The sequence below is a fragment of the Hyperolius riggenbachi genome, chromosome 9 (assembly GCF_040937935.1).
Source record: "Hyperolius riggenbachi isolate aHypRig1 chromosome 9, aHypRig1.pri, whole genome shotgun sequence".
Classification (NCBI taxonomy): Eukaryota; Metazoa; Chordata; class Amphibia; order Anura; family Hyperoliidae; genus Hyperolius; species Hyperolius riggenbachi.
In genome coordinates this window covers 264,312,434-264,327,856 of record NC_090654.1, presented here as the reverse complement: position 1 = coordinate 264,327,856, position 15,423 = coordinate 264,312,434, and the positions used below count along the sequence as shown (strand labels likewise).

The 15,423-nt window shown below is 44.4% G+C and overlaps 1 protein-coding gene across 21 annotated transcripts in view; it reads left to right on the top strand.

The window, feature by feature from the left end:
• NRXN3 (neurexin 3) overlaps positions 1–15,423 on the top strand; it is a 705,883-nt gene that overhangs the window by 279,996 nt on the left and 410,464 nt on the right. For all 21 annotated transcript variants that reach the window (XR_011024153.1, XR_011024152.1, XR_011024151.1 and 18 more), the window contains one exon: positions 454–480. Coding sequence is in view for 18 of the 21 variants with exons in the window: in XM_068254465.1 (XP_068110566.1) it covers positions 454–480 (27 nt within the window). In the remaining 3 variants the exon portion in view is untranslated. The remainder of the gene's footprint in view (positions 1–453; positions 481–15,423) is intronic.

Sequence of the window (15,423 nt, the reverse complement as noted above, 5' to 3'; positions counted from 1 at the left end):
GAGCCCTAATCCTTTCGTTACTTTGAAATGTCCCCCCTGAAGGTGACTGGCGGTTCTTGAGCAGTGAGTTCGTGCGGTTTGCTGTTTGTACGTGGCCATTTTATAGATTGTAAAGGTCTCACATTTTGAAGTACACATATGATGGGGCTGTACTCACCCCCCAATTTGTCACACTTTACTATGTCCTAGAATATTATGTTTCACTGCTGTCTAAGCAGACCTTATTACCGCCGTTGGCACCAGTCGCGGTTGACCATTAGGCCCACAGTACACTGCACACACTAGCCCCTCCCACTGCGCTCACCACCTCTCCCATCGCCTAGACATATAAAATGGCCACTAATGTTGCGTGTGTCAGTCCCCGGAAGGGTGGACCTTACTGTTTTTGGATGACTGCAGCTGTAACCTTGAAGGATACAAATTCATCTTTCATTTTATTTTCTCCCCATCTAGACTGTATCAGGATAAACTGTAACGCCAGTAAGTTTATACCCTCAACTCTCATTTTTGTTCTATCTCGCTCTCTTGTTGTTTAATTGAATTTGGGCTTTTTTTTAAAATTTCTATATGGTTGTTCTTGTGCAGGGTAAGGGTGGATATAGAAGGGGCTTTGGTTCTGCATCCAAAATAAAATATAATTGCAGTCAGCCTGACACCTAGTGGTAATTCTGCTAACTGCGGGGGATTTGAAGGTTGGATGCTAAACCAAAGCTCTAGTTATTGGTGCATGCCTGATATAATGATGAAATGAATTTCCTGCTCACAGATGTGGGGGTATCCTCAGTAATCCCCTCATTTGCTATTTTTGGGTGGTGTGGGGAGGGAGGGAGGCTTTTGGGGGAAGGTTGTTAAAGTCCTGAAATAAAGGTAAGTCATGGTTCTCACTGTTAAATGCAGGACAGAGTCAGGTAAGTGTCTTGTCTTTGATAAAATAAATCTTTGATTTACTGTTAATGTTTCTATCACTGCTGTACACTGGTGTCAATAGCTAGCCAGACCTGTTAGGTATCTTTAGTCTTAGCCCCGTATAAACCAGCCTTCACCTTCTTCTCACCGTCTCCTCCACCAGTTTTTTCTCTTTGCTGACAAATTCTGACTTACATAGATCTTTGTTTCCTCTGGTGGTCACATAAGGCTTCTCTTCCAGGAATCATGCTCCCCGAACCTGATAGAACACATTCCCCGCCTCTTAGCTCCGTTCCCAGCTGGTGTCTCTCAGAAGCCGGGCATATAGGGACTTCCACCGACCTCACAAAGTGTGTGACATTACATGTCTATGGCTCTTGAAATGGTGTAATGCAAGATGTGAGGAGGCTTCCCAATTGGGATACAATATGCAGTGAGTGGAGGTAAGTAATCAGAACAGTCTTGCCTCATGATAAGAGGTTAAGATTTTTATTGTTAGACACAAATAAAAAGACAAAGCGTTTAACGAATCCTGCCCGCTTCCTCAGGTCGATACGAGACAGTGCCTGAGCTGTGTATCTCCGTTTCAGAGCACCACCATTTCTTGGCGCTCTGAAATGGAGATACATAGCTAAGACACTGTTCCGTATTGACCTGAGGAAGCGGGCAGGTCCCATGAAACGCTTTGTCTTTTTATTGGTGTCTAACAAAAATCTTAACCTCTTATCACAAGGTAAGACCGCGCCTATTACTTCCCTCCACTCACTGCATATTGTATCACAATTGGAGCACCTCCTCCCATCTTGCATTATCTCCTCCCCTGTCCCAGGGTTACCTCTGTGACTACATCCAGCGGTCCTTCGTTTTTTCTGGAGCCCAACTCGCGTTGACCCAACCGAGTCATAATTGAGTGGAAACTGTCCTTCTCCACATGCCAGAAATTGTGGTTGCCTATAGCAACTGACATTTGTGGGTAGTTATTTCTTTACATTTAGCATACATACTACACAATTGGCTGCTGTTGGTCTTTTTGTCTTTTTTTTTTGTTTTTTTTTACTCCTTACCGGGGTTTCCAAACTTGAAATTCATCTACCAGACCTCACAGAATCTTGTAATGGAGTGTCTGCAAATGTAACACTTTAAAATGCTACAGCTTAAAGGGAATCTGAAGTGAGAGGGATAGCGGGGCTGCTATATTTATTTCCTGTTAAAGAATGCCAGTTGGGTGGCAGTCCTGCTGTGCTCTTTGGCTGCAGTATAGTCTGAATCACATCATGTTGGAATGATGAGGCTAATGGTGGTGAGGTGTTGCTCCTGTTAGGATGATGAGGATAATAGCCATGCGGTGTCACCCCTGTTGAAATGAGGACAATGGCCATGATGTGTCGCCCCGTTGGAATCATGAGGATAATGGCCGTGCGGTGTCGCCCCTGTTGTGATGAGGATAACGGCGGTTCCGTAGCATCCGGGATGGCAGCACAAGTGCCCGCGTCATTGCCTGAAATTACTGCTGGGAGAAGATCTTGTCATTCAGCCTTTATAGCAGATGAAAGCACTATTATCTGTGTGTCAGTGGCGAGCGCACCTCTAATTGCCGAGCTTGCGGCAGGAGCCCAGTCATGGTGGTGTGTGTGCGTCATGTGACATGCGGCGCTGTTATCCATTACATGGGCTGAATCTGTGGAAACTCTCTTCAGTCTGGCCTTTTTCTGGGACAGGAGAGCCAGCCTGGGCCTTGGGGCAAATCCTCTGTCCAGCTTAGACGGCCTGGCCTCAACCCTTTGCTTGGGAAATCCCGAATAGCTGGAGAATTTCCTGGGACTTGTCATCTGCTGACTGTGGCTCTCACTGGCTGCCAGGCCTGTGTTTATAGAGGTTGTGTTTCCCGAGGTGATACACATATGCAGGGCCGGGCCGAGGCAAAGGCTGGAGAGGCTCCAGCCTCAGGGCGCAGTGTGGGAGGAGGCGCACAATTCATTCAGCTGTCGTTCCTAATTGTGTTTGAAGCATAAAGAAATAAGAAAATGGGATACATAGCAGTGACTGCAAGCCAGATAACTAGAGATTAAGGTGTTGGGGAGGTTGTGGGCCCTGTGGCGCCTCTTAGTGTAATAGCAATCAGTGTGTGACGGCTGGGGTGGGAGGGATGGGAGGCGCACTTTGGTGTCTCAGCCTTGGGTGCTGGAGGACCTTATCCCTGCTCTGCACATATGAGGCCTTGGCCCATGTGCAATCAACTATTCTCCTAATTGAACAGCTAGAAATAGAGGCAACGAAATAGAATAAAATATGCTAAAAACAGTTTAAAATAGGAGGCAATGGTGGATTTATCTCTCCAAACATAGACTCAGAAAGTCTAGATTCAGCACAAATCAGACTTTAATCAAAAAGCTCCTAACAGGCAACATGTTTCACAGGTATCCACCCACTTCTTAAGGCAATAAAAGGAGCAACTAGTAGGGTCAAATATACAGTGGTTTGCAAAAGTATTCGACCCCTTGAAGTTTTCCACATTTTGTCACATTACTGCCACGAACATGAGTCAATTTTATTGGAATTCCACGTGAAAGACCAACACAAAGTGGTGTACACATGAGAAGTGGATCGAAATTCATACATGATTCTAAACATTTTTTTTACAAATAAATAACTGCAAAGTGGGGTGTGTGTAATTATTCAGCCCCCTTTGATCTGAGTGCAGTCAGTTGCCCATAGACATTTCCTGATGAGTGCTACTGGCTAAATAGAGTGCACCTGTGTGTAATCTAATGTCAGTACAAATACAGCTACTCTGCGAGGGCCTCAGAGGTTGTCTAAGAGAATATTGGGAGCAACAACACCGTGAAGTCCAAAGAACACACCAGACAGGTCATTGATAGTTATTGAGAAATTTAAAGCAGGCTTAGGCTACAAAAAGATTTCCAAAGCCTTGAACATCCCAAGGAGCAGTGTTCAAGCGATCATTCAGAAATGGAAGGAGTATGGCACAACTGTAAACCTACCAAGACAAGTCCGTCCACCTAAACTCACAGGCCAAACAAGGAGAGCGCTGATCAGAAATGCAGTCAAGAGGCCCATGGTGACTCTGGATGAGCTGCAGAGATCTACAGCTCAGGTGGGGGAATCTGTCCATAGGACAACTATTAGTCATGCACTGCACAAAGTTGGCCTTTATGGAAGGGTGGTAAGAAGAAAGGCATTGTTAACCGAAAAGCATAAGAAGTCCCTTTTGCAGTTTGCCACAAGCCATGTGGGGGACACAGAAAACATGTGGAAGAAGGTGCTCTGGTCAGATGAGACCAAAATTGAACTTTTTGGCCAAAATGCAAAACGCTATGTGTGGCGGAAAACGAACACTGCACATCACTCTGAACACACCATCCCCACTGTCAAATATGGTGGTGGCAGCATCATGTTCTGGGGGTGCTTCTCTTCAGCAGGGACAGGGAAGCTGGTCAGAGTTGATGGGAAGATGGATGGAGCCAAATACAGGGCAAACTTGGAAGAAAACCTCTTAGAGACTGCAAAAGACTTGAGACTGGGGCGGAGGTTCACCTTCCAGCAGGACAACGACCCTAAACCATAAAGCCAGGGCAACAATGGAATGGTTTAAAACCAAATATATCCATGTGTTAGAATGGCCCAGTCAAAGTCCAGATCTAAATACAATCGAGAATCTGTGGCAAGATCTGAAAACTGCTGTTCACAAAAGCTTTCCATCTAATCTGACTGAGCTGGAGCTGATTTGCAAAGAAGAATGGGCAAGGATTTCAGTCTCTAGATGTGCAAAGCTGGTAGAGACATACCCTAAAAGACTGGCAGCTGAATAATTAAGTACACCCCACTTTTCAGTTTTTTTTTTGTTTTTTTTTTATGTTTGGAATGATGTATGATTTTCCTTCCACTTCTCATGTACACCACTTTGTATTGGTCTTTCACGTAGAATTCCAATAAAATTGATTCATGTTTGTGGCAGTAAAATGAAAACATGTGGAAAACTTCAAGGGGGCCGAATACTTTTGCAACCCACTGTTGTTGCTCCTTTTATGGTCTGAAGAAGCAGGTGAATACCTGCGAAATGTGTTGCCTGTTGGGAGCTTTTTGGTTAAAGTCTGGTTTGTGCCGATTCCCCACTTTCTGAGTCTATGGGGAGGTAAGTCCACTCCCTTTTTTAAACTGTTCTTAGCGTATTTTATTATATTTTGAAGCCTCTGTTTCTAGCTGTTCAAGGAGGGGGTGTTACCTCTCATGTTGTTGTTTTTTCAACAACTACAGAGAGTAACCTCTTAACCCAAGTAGGGTCGGGTCTAATCTCCCCACCTGTCTATACAGTGGTTGCCTTGATGGTAACCCACCTTTGTGAGTATTATTTCACTACATGTAATATTGGAGATTGTCTTACTTAACACACTGCATCAGGGGCTCTCGAGTCTCTCCATTTTGTCTTACAAAACTTTTTTCTGTTTTGTAAGTTTTGTCTCTGTGGATAATTCTTTATTTTCTGTACAAAATTACTTTTTTTTGCACTTGGCAATTAAAAAAAAAAGAGGCAAACTTTTGTTGTTTGTTTTATTACTTGCTTGGGGGCTTAAAATGAATTATATTAATAAGGTGGGAGAAATCTCAGGAGATAAGTTTATTCAGTAGGGACCATTGTGCTTCCATGCAGAGCGCACAGCAGGAAGCTATGCTGTTTGTACGTTCCCCTTCCTGTTAAAAGGAAGTTTCAGTGATAATTCCTGTGTAGAGATGGTCAATGCAATGCAAATAGTTTTGAGTTGATACAGGATTATGAAAATTTTGTGTGCAAATTTATGCAGCTTGGAAATAGGTCAGTCGAATTTTAACCATTTTAGCCGAATGTACGTGACTGTCCCGTCCATTCGGCTGCTGCTGCGCGTGATCGTGCGTTCCCGTGCCGCCCCCCGTTAGCCCGGAGATCAATGAATGGGAACTTAGTTCCCATTCATTGATCTAAGTGTTCCCATTCATTGATCTAAGTCTGACGGCTTCTTTGAGAAGCCGCAAGCTTTCTGAAGGGAAACATTTTTTTTTTCTTGCCGTCCTCCCTATACTTCCTGGAAGGGAGAGCGTTCGCTTCCTGGGATAAATAAAAATTTGACTGTGGCCACCTTGTGGCCAAATAGTAAAACTACATCCACATGCATTTTTTTTTAACTAAATAAACACATATTATTACATTTAAAATTAACTGTTTACTTCCCCCACCAAAAATTACCCAAATAAATTTTTAATTAAAACAAAAAAATTACAATAAAAAAAACAAAAAACAAATAGATACCTAAGGGTCTGAACTTTTTTAATATGCATGTGAAGAGGGTATACAGGTAGTCCCTGACTTACGAATAACCCGCTGATACGAACAGCATGGATTCTCTGTTTCCATGGGTACAAGTAAAAAAATGTCTCTAATTGGACTTGTAGTTTTTGAGAAAATTGCTTTTCAAAAATTCAAAGAAAAAATGGCTTTTAAACTTGTATAAGCAGGTACAGGGGGCGGGACACTGGAGGCACAGGGGGGGGGGGGGGGGGGGCAGAGATAGCACAGTGTTCCCACTTAAGAACAGATTCAGGTTAGGAACGAACCTACAGTCCCTATCTCGTTCATTAACTGGGGACTTACCTGTATTACTAATATTTTTAAAATTCTAAGCTTGTAATTAGTGATGGACGCAAAACTGAAAAAATGCACTTTTATTTCCAAACAAAATATTGGTGCCATACATTGTGATAGGGACATCATTTAAATGGTGTAATAACCGTGATAAATGGGTAAATAAAATACATAGGTTTTAATTGCGGTAGCATGTATTATTGTAAAGCTATAATGGCCGAAAACTGAGAAATAATTGTTTTTTCCCATTTTTTCTTAATAGTCCTGTTAAAATGTATTTAGAAAAAAAAATATTCTAAGCAAAATGTACCACCAAAAAAAGCCTAATTATTGGCAGAAAAAAACAAGATATAGATCAATTCATTGTGATAATTTAGTGATAAAGTTATTGGCGAATGAATTGGAGGGGAAAATTTCTCGGATGCATAAGGTGAAAAACGACTGAGGGCTGAAATGGTTAAACAATAAACTATGGAAAGTGCGCTCACTCCAGCCTCCACTGATCAGTGTTAAATTATGCAAATTTAAGTGCGTTCAGCCACAACATATGTGTATAATTATAGTCCAAAAATATACGTGTCCATGGATCGCAATATATTGGTAGGTGAACAGAGGCGCCAGAAGGATAAAAGTACATAAAATTTTTAAAAAATTGCTGGGGGGAAGTGGTGGACTTGCCTCCGTTAAAGCAGACACCAAGGACTGTAAATGTATAGATATACACATTTATTGAAAATACCCCAAAGATGCAACGCGTTTCGCGGGCACAGCCCACTTCTTCAGGCAATAAGCAGGGGATAAACAACAGCAATTCAGTTATAGCAAGCAGAGCACCTCACAGAGGTGTCTGCTTTAACGGAGGCGAGTCCACCACTTCCTCCTAGCAATTTTTTAAAAATTTTATGTACTTTTATCCTTCTGGCGCCTCTGTTCACCTACCAATATATTTGAGTCCACCCCAGGTGGAGGGGTGATCTACCCCCTTTCTTCCTATCTACAGAGAGCGACTTCTTAATCCTGAGTGAGGACAGGTCTAATCTCCTCACCTGCCTAATGAGTGGTTACCTAGGTGGTAACCCGTGTTTGTGAGTATTACCATCTCACTGTTTCATTTATCCAATCAATTTTGACATACTACACCATATTGGGCTCTCGATTTCTCTTCAACTTTATGGATCGCAGTATCATTCACCAAGCATGTAGTGTATAGTCCAAATTTCCCCAGGACGCTGCGTTTTTATGCATCAATTCCTATATCCGTCTTCTTGCAGTGATAGTTCTCAAAATCAAATATAAACAGAACAAAAACAAAAAACCACAGCGTGATACTGTATCAAAATATTTATATATTAAAACACCCAGTGGAACTTCTGTGTATGCATCCACCATAAAGACAGGTATCACAGGTCCTCACCATACACTATAGCTGCCAGGTCACAGACAGCAATAAAAGCACCATACCATAATCCACCAACAGCTTTTAATCACTCCTCACGTGCAAAGAGACGCCAACACAGTCACCTGTGGCCTCTCACCTTTTTTCTCTGCCGTCCAAGTTATAAGACAGCAAAAACACTTGTGGGTATATTTCAGCAGGCCCCAACTGGCATCAACTCGGCAGACGGATCCTAAAGAAAACCTGTGACGAGAAAAAGTTCCCCTGGGGGTACTCACCTCGGGTGGGGGAAGCCTCCGGATCCTATCGAGGCTTCCCCTGTCCTCCTGTGTCCCACGGAAGTCTAGCCGTGCCCCTCCGAATAGCGGAGATGTAAATATTTACCTTCCTGGCTCCAGCGCAGGCGCAGTATCGGCTCTCTGCTCTGAGATAGGCGGAACTAACCGATCGCTGTCGGTCTGCTCTACTGTGCAGGCGCAAGTCTCCTGCCCCTGCGTAGTAAAGCGGACCTGACAGAGATCGGCTATTTCCGTCTATCTCTGTGCTGAGAGCCGCAACAGCGCCGCCGCCACCCGCTGAAGCCAGGAAAGGTAAATAAATCTGGCTTGTCAGGCTTGTCGGTCCAGGATTTCCGGAGACTTTGGGGGAGGGGGAAGCCTCATTGGGACCCTAAGGCTTCCCCCTCCCGAGGTAAGTACCCCCCAGGGGACCTTTTTTCAGTACATGGCCTCTTTAATTCCAGCAAAAGAAATACAGTTTTCAAACCTCGCTCTGCATAACCTAACTGAAGGAACTCCTCATAGCGTAAAACCGCATATTTATTAAAAAATCTAAAAAAAAGTGCACTCCCCTATTCCAATGTAAAAGCCAGCATATCACGGTACAAGATCTCCCATGCCCACTCTGCACGCCTGTAGCTCCGCCCTACGTGTTTCGTACATCCGTACTCCTCAGGGGCTGCAATCAAATTTTACCTCAACAGGATTTGATTTGGTTCATGTTCAAGCTGCATACATTTGCATACAACGAACATTTGAATAATACTGCATCAACTTGAAATGATTTGCATCTCATTGACTATCCCTATTCCTGTGATGTGTCGCAGGATGAGCTGTTGTGAAGTTGTACTCCCTTGTGAGGTGACGGTGTCCAGCTCGGGTGCAGAAGGAGGAGATGATGGGGTTGTGGAACTAGTTTGGCTTTGGTAATCTGCACATAAACTAGCACCGGACTCCGATTCATTATTCTAATGTGAATTTATCTTGTGTGAGACGATGTCAGAAGGTTCTGCGCCACGTATGCAGCCACCAGAGTTACATCATTCATATCACAGGTGGGGTGTGCTCTTTACTCCCCGTGTGGTAAGAAGGCGAGAATTTATATGACCTCTTTTACCTCTTTACCTGAGTGGCATCCCTGTTTTAGTGTCCCCTGGTAAAGGGGTCCCCAAACTGCTGCATAAGCCCCCTGGTTGCATTTGGCCCAACTCCTGAACACACAGAGCTGGAGATGAGGCTGTTGTCCCTAATATTGGTTCCTGAATGCTTTGCTGAAGGGGAGGTTTTGCTGCACTCCCTTGCAAAGCCCCCCCCCCCCCCTGATATTGGTCAGGTGCAGCGCTACACTTTTTGTGTGGCTGGATAGTGGATAGCGGATCCAAGATGAAAACACGAACTATAACAAGTAACTTGTGTATATATATACTGTATCTTATCTAAAGTTTAGACACAGCAAATCTAGCTGCAAACAGCTTCAACAGAATATGATTATTCGTTCCTGTGATACAATGACAGCAGCCATGTTCTGTTTGTAAACATTACACACAGGCAAGCTGATCTGCATCTCCAGCCCTCAGCCTGTGAAAACCTAATTCCCCCTCCTCCCCTCTGCCTCTGAAATATCTGGCTAGTAACATCACTCCCTCCTCCTGCCCAGACTGAGCTCCCATAAGCCCTTGCTACTGTCTGAAAATGCCAAGGCACTCTGAAAAGCTGTGGGCGAGGCTCGTTTAGTTTATAGGGCATTAGAGTATTAAAACAAAAACAAAGAAGTATTTGGCTTGAGGAATGCCCTATAACTATATGAAAGGAACACAATTATGCGATCAGTAAAAGTTCATCTCAGATCCACTTTAAGGGCTCTGCCTTTGACTTGGGAGACCAAGGTTAGAATCCTGGGTAGGATCAGTATCTCTATTCAGTAAGAAGTTCATGGGCAAGACTCCCTAGCACTGCAGGGTGGCCCCTTGAACGTGCCCTTAGTGGCTTCAGCTCTTGCGTGCTTTGAGTCCAACAGGAGAAAAGCGCTATACAAATGTTCAACTTATTTATTGTTACTTTTGATGGGTCTGCTCTTTTGCCAGTGACTAAAGAGATAAGGCTTCAGAGGAAGATCTACAGATTTTTATTTTTCAAACTTTTCATTTCACATTTTTTCTCCAGTTTTTATACGCTGGCGTTGCATGTCTACTTTACTTACTATTCATTGTGGTGCTGCTGATGCCTCCTGATGTGCAGAGAGCTGTGGAGGTCCATGAGTACCTTCTCACAGCTGCCAGCATGTCTGCATGCAGGGCGCAGCTTACTCTCAGCCAGCTGTAGCGGTCCATGGGAAAGCTAAACTGAAGATTGCTGCATATAATCCGTGGGATTAGTAATTCCTGCTGTACAAAGCGGAAATGCGTACATCCTAAAATCCCACATTCAAAACCAAGCAAAGCAGCTCGATCTGTATGTAAGTGATGAATAGACAGTCTGTCCTCGGAGAAGCTCACAATCTAATCCTACCATAGTCCTGGTCTAATTTATTTATTTATTGTATTCATAAAGCGCTAACATATTACACAGCGCTGGACATTAGTTTAGGTTACAGACAATATTTAGGGGTGACATACAGCAAAATGACAATACAGGAATACAAGAAAGACCAGATCATGCAGCACAGTATGAGTACAAGGCAATGCTTAGTCACTGGATGGGAGCATGGAGATTAGGCAAGTTAGGTTCACTCAGATGCATAGCATGGGTTCACAGTAATGGAGGTGCGTGATCAGGTAGGACACAAAAGGATGAGGACCCTGCCCAAAGGCTTGCAACTTAGAGGGAGAGGTAGAGACACGAAAAGTAGGGGACCAGAGTTCAGCTGCAGGCTAATGTACTACCATCTTATTATGTATTTATATAGTACTGACATCTTCTGCAGCATTTTACAGAGTACATAGTCATGTCACTGACTGTCCTCAGAGGAGCTCACAATATAATCCCTACCATCAATCACTGTCTTATGTCCTGAAGTAGGTTATGTCGGCGGTCGGTGCCGAGCGCCAAAGCTGGGCGCCACTATAGCACTATTGCTATGGTGCGCATCCCACACAAGGGTAATTGGGGGTTTCGGCAATCGCCAGACCTCGAGTTATTGCTCTCTCCTAGTTGTTACCACTTGGAAGGGGAATAGTATTTAACACCGCCAGGAATTTGAGCGGCGGTAGGTTGAGCCAACATTTGTTTGGTGTTGCATGGGTTTTCTCTAGGCACTTTGGTTTCTTCCCACATGCCAAAAACATTCAGATAAATTAATTGGCTTCCCCCTAAAATTGGGCATTTATCTACAATAGACATATGACTAGGGTAGGGATTATTGTGTGAGCTCCTCCGAGGGACAGTTAGTGACAAAACTTCATATACTCTGTAAAGCACTGAAGAAGATGTCGATGCTGTATAAATAATATTGTAATGTATTTATATAGCAGTGACATCTTCTGCAGCACTTTACAGAGTGCATAGTCATGTCACTGACTGTCCTCAGAGAAGCCCACAATCTAATTCTACCATATTATTATTATTATTTATGAAGCACCAACATATTACGCAGCACTTGTCGATAAATACATACAATGAGACAAGGATTACAGACATAACAAGGTTATACAACAAAGGACAAAGCTATACAAGGCAAACAGAGTAGAAAAATACATGATCATGCGATTTTGGGCTGGTTAGATAGGCCCAGTAATACGAGGCGGTCATAGGAAGGAGCACATGATCATTGTAGAAGACATAGTCATAGTCTTATACCCTACCATATTGGTGTAATGCATTTTATCCCCCTGATATTTTCTGCAGCACATTAGAGAGTACATAGCCCTAGTCTGATATCTTAGTTTTGGGGAGTTGGGAGGAAGCTAAAGTGCTGCCGGAGAACCCACTTACACAAAGGGAATACATGCAAACTCCAAGCAGATATCGCCTTTTCTCAGACTTGGCAACCGTTCGGCTATTTCAGAAAGCGGATACATGCATCAGACCAGTGCGTATAAATGGTTAACAACTATATGTCATAAGTCTAAAGGCTGCGCCTTCGCAGGGCTGATTCATATGTTGCGGGGATTATATCACACAAGTCAGATAAGGACACGATGATGAGTAAAGTGAGGGCGAGTAATCCAGCCACCCACGGGCAGCGTGATGTATGCAGGCCAATGTATGAGGACTCCGGAGATTTGTGGATTGGGGAGATACATACAGATATCCCCTGAGTAAGGCATAGGCCAACACGAAGGGCTAAACCTGCAAGTCGAGACTCTATGGACTACAGCAACCTGAAGAAGACAATTATCCGAGGATGAGAGTTGCATGTTATGGACAGAAAAGTAAACCAGCATGAAGGAGACCATTTCTTGTTTCCTGGAATAGTCAGTCTAGTTAGGCCATGTGTCCCATATACTGACAATATAGACTTCCTAACACAAACGTTTCGGTGGTCATAGGTATGAGGTGAGTCTCGGGGATGTTAGGCATTAGGTAAGGCTCTGTGATGTTGGGTATGAGGTGGGTCTTGGCAGTGATACACATTAGGTAAGCCCCTGTGATGTTGGGTATGAGGTGGGTCTTGGTGGTGATAGGCATTAGGTAAGTCTCAGTTATGTTAGGTATGAGGTGGGTCTTTGTGATGTTAGGTATAAGGTAGGTCTCAGAGATGTTAAGTCTTAAGTTGATCTCAGTGATGTCAGGTATGAGGTTGGACTCGGTAATGTTAGATATTAGGTAGGTCTCGGCGATGTTAATTATGAAGTGGGTCTCGGGATATTAGCTATAAGGTGGGTCTCTGTGATTAGCTATGAGGTGTGTTTCGATGATGTTAGGTATGAGGTGGGTCTCGGTGATGTTAGGTTTGAGATGGATCTCTGTGATGTTTTGTATGAGCTGGGTCTCAGTAATGTTTTTAAGTGATGTTGGTCACAGTGATGTTAGGTATTAGGTGGGTCTCTGTGATGATAGGAGAGATGGGGAGAACATACAAACTCCTTGCAGATGTTGACCTGGCTGGGATTCGAACAAGGAACCCAGCTCTGTAAGGCGAGACCGCTAACCACTACTCCACAGTGCTCAGTGGTGTTGGGTGTGTTGGGGGCCTCAGTGATAGCTATGAAGTGGGTTTTTGTGATGTTAGGTATGAGGTGGATCTTGGTTATTTTTGGTATTTGGTGGATCTTGGTGATGTTAGTTATAAAGTGGGTCTCTGTAATGTTAGGTATAAGGTGGGATTCTGTAATGTTAGGTTTGAGGTGGATTTTGGTTATGTTAGGTGTGAGGTGGTTCTCGATGATGTTGGGTATGAGGTGGCTCTTGGCTATATTGGGTATGAGGTGGGTCTCTGTGAATTTAGGTATGAGGTGGGTCTCGATGGTCGGTCTCGGTGGTGTTAGGTATGAGGTGGTTTTCAGTGATGTTTGGTGTGAGGGGGGTCTTGGTGATGTTAGGTTTGAGGTGGGTCTCTGTGATGTTAGGTATGAGGTGGGTCTCGGTGATGTTAGGTATGAGGTGGGTGTCAGTGATGTTTGATGTGAGGTAGGTCTCTGTGATGATTGGTGTGAGGTGGGTCTCAGTGATGTTAGGTATGAGGTGGGTCTCAGTGATGTTAGGTATGGGGTGGTTCTCAGTGATGTTTGATGTGAGGTGGGTCTCTGTGATGATTGGTGTGAGGTGGGTCTCTGGGATGATTGGTGTGAGGTGGGTCTCTGGGATGTTACGTATGAGGTGGGTCTTGGTGGTGTTAGGTATGAGGTGGTTTTCAGTGATGCTTGGCGTGAGGTGGGTCTCTGGGATATTAGGTACGAGGAGGGTTTCATTCATGTAGGCGATGAGCTAAGCCACAGTGATGCCAGCTGTGTTTTTAGAGATTTTTGGGGGGTTGCTGGTTGTTCTTGTTTCCTGTGTTGCCCTCTGTGCTCTAGTTTCTTTGTCAGGGAAGCTCTGTACATCAGTATGTAGATTGTGGCCCATCTGCCGCATTTTCCGGTCTCCTCAGTGTGAAGCAGGAATTATACACACAGGAAAGCGTGTAATTATTTGCATGACTTTGAATCAACCGCTCCAGGGGTGGAAATATTCTTCCCATTTGCAGAATATCTGGATTGTAGCTCTTATTTTTCCTCCGAGATTCAGAAATCAGCTTGTGTCTTCTGTAGCCGAGGCGGAGGCCTCTGCTTGCTGGAATGGAGCCCAGCGGATGAACTGAGCGTGGGGGGAGGGTGATAGTATTATTACTCCCATAAGACCATCACTCTGAATTGTCACCCAAAATTTCATATCATCTATTGGAATAATCACATGGGTATTCAGCAGACTGGTGAGGGGCCCTGTGCACTTGCCTCCTCTACTCATGGCATCTGGGAAACTTGCGTGAGCAGGGTCGGACTGGGCCACAGTAGTACAGTTTTTTCCCTCGGTGGGCCCCACCTCCCGGTCTCTGGTGGGCCCCCCCTCCTTGTCTGACAGAGCTCCAATTGCTGCCTGCAGCACAAAAATTCTCTTCTCAGTGCTGTAATCCCTCATGCTGAGAGCAGTGGCGTAGCTAAGGAGCTGTAGGCCTCGATGCTAATTTTACAATGGGGCCCCCCAAGCACTCTATACATAACAATTGATACGACGCACCAAAACCTGCCAATGGCAACTACAGTGTCAGAGGTGCAAGTAGGGGCATGGGAAATAGCTTGTTAATGATTACCACTGTTCAAAGTATCTATAGAAGTGATTATTATGAGCACAGGACCAATAGAGAGGTAATACTGTAGTTGAGGGAGGACCCTTTGGGGCCCCTTTGGCCCAAGGGCCCCGATGCGGTCGCAACCCCTGCGGTCGCAACCTCTGCAAAGTAGGACACTACTTTATATTGAAGGAGGGGCTCTATGCAAAGTTTTGCTGGGCAGCAGTGTCTCTGAATTACAATGCTGCTAAGATCATGTACATTTGGCCCTGTCCATAATACATCATGACCACGCCCATCTTCAGATGAATGGTCACGCCCTTTTTTCACCGCAATCATGGGATGTGTGGGCCCCAGGTTGAAATTTCTTTGGTGGGCCCTCAGTGTCCCAGTCCGACCCTGTGCGTGAGTAGAGTCCAGAAGTGATTGTTGCTGCAAAGAATATACATAGAAATCAGGTTTGATGAATCTCTGAAAGCCAAGATCCCTTGGGTAGGGAGGT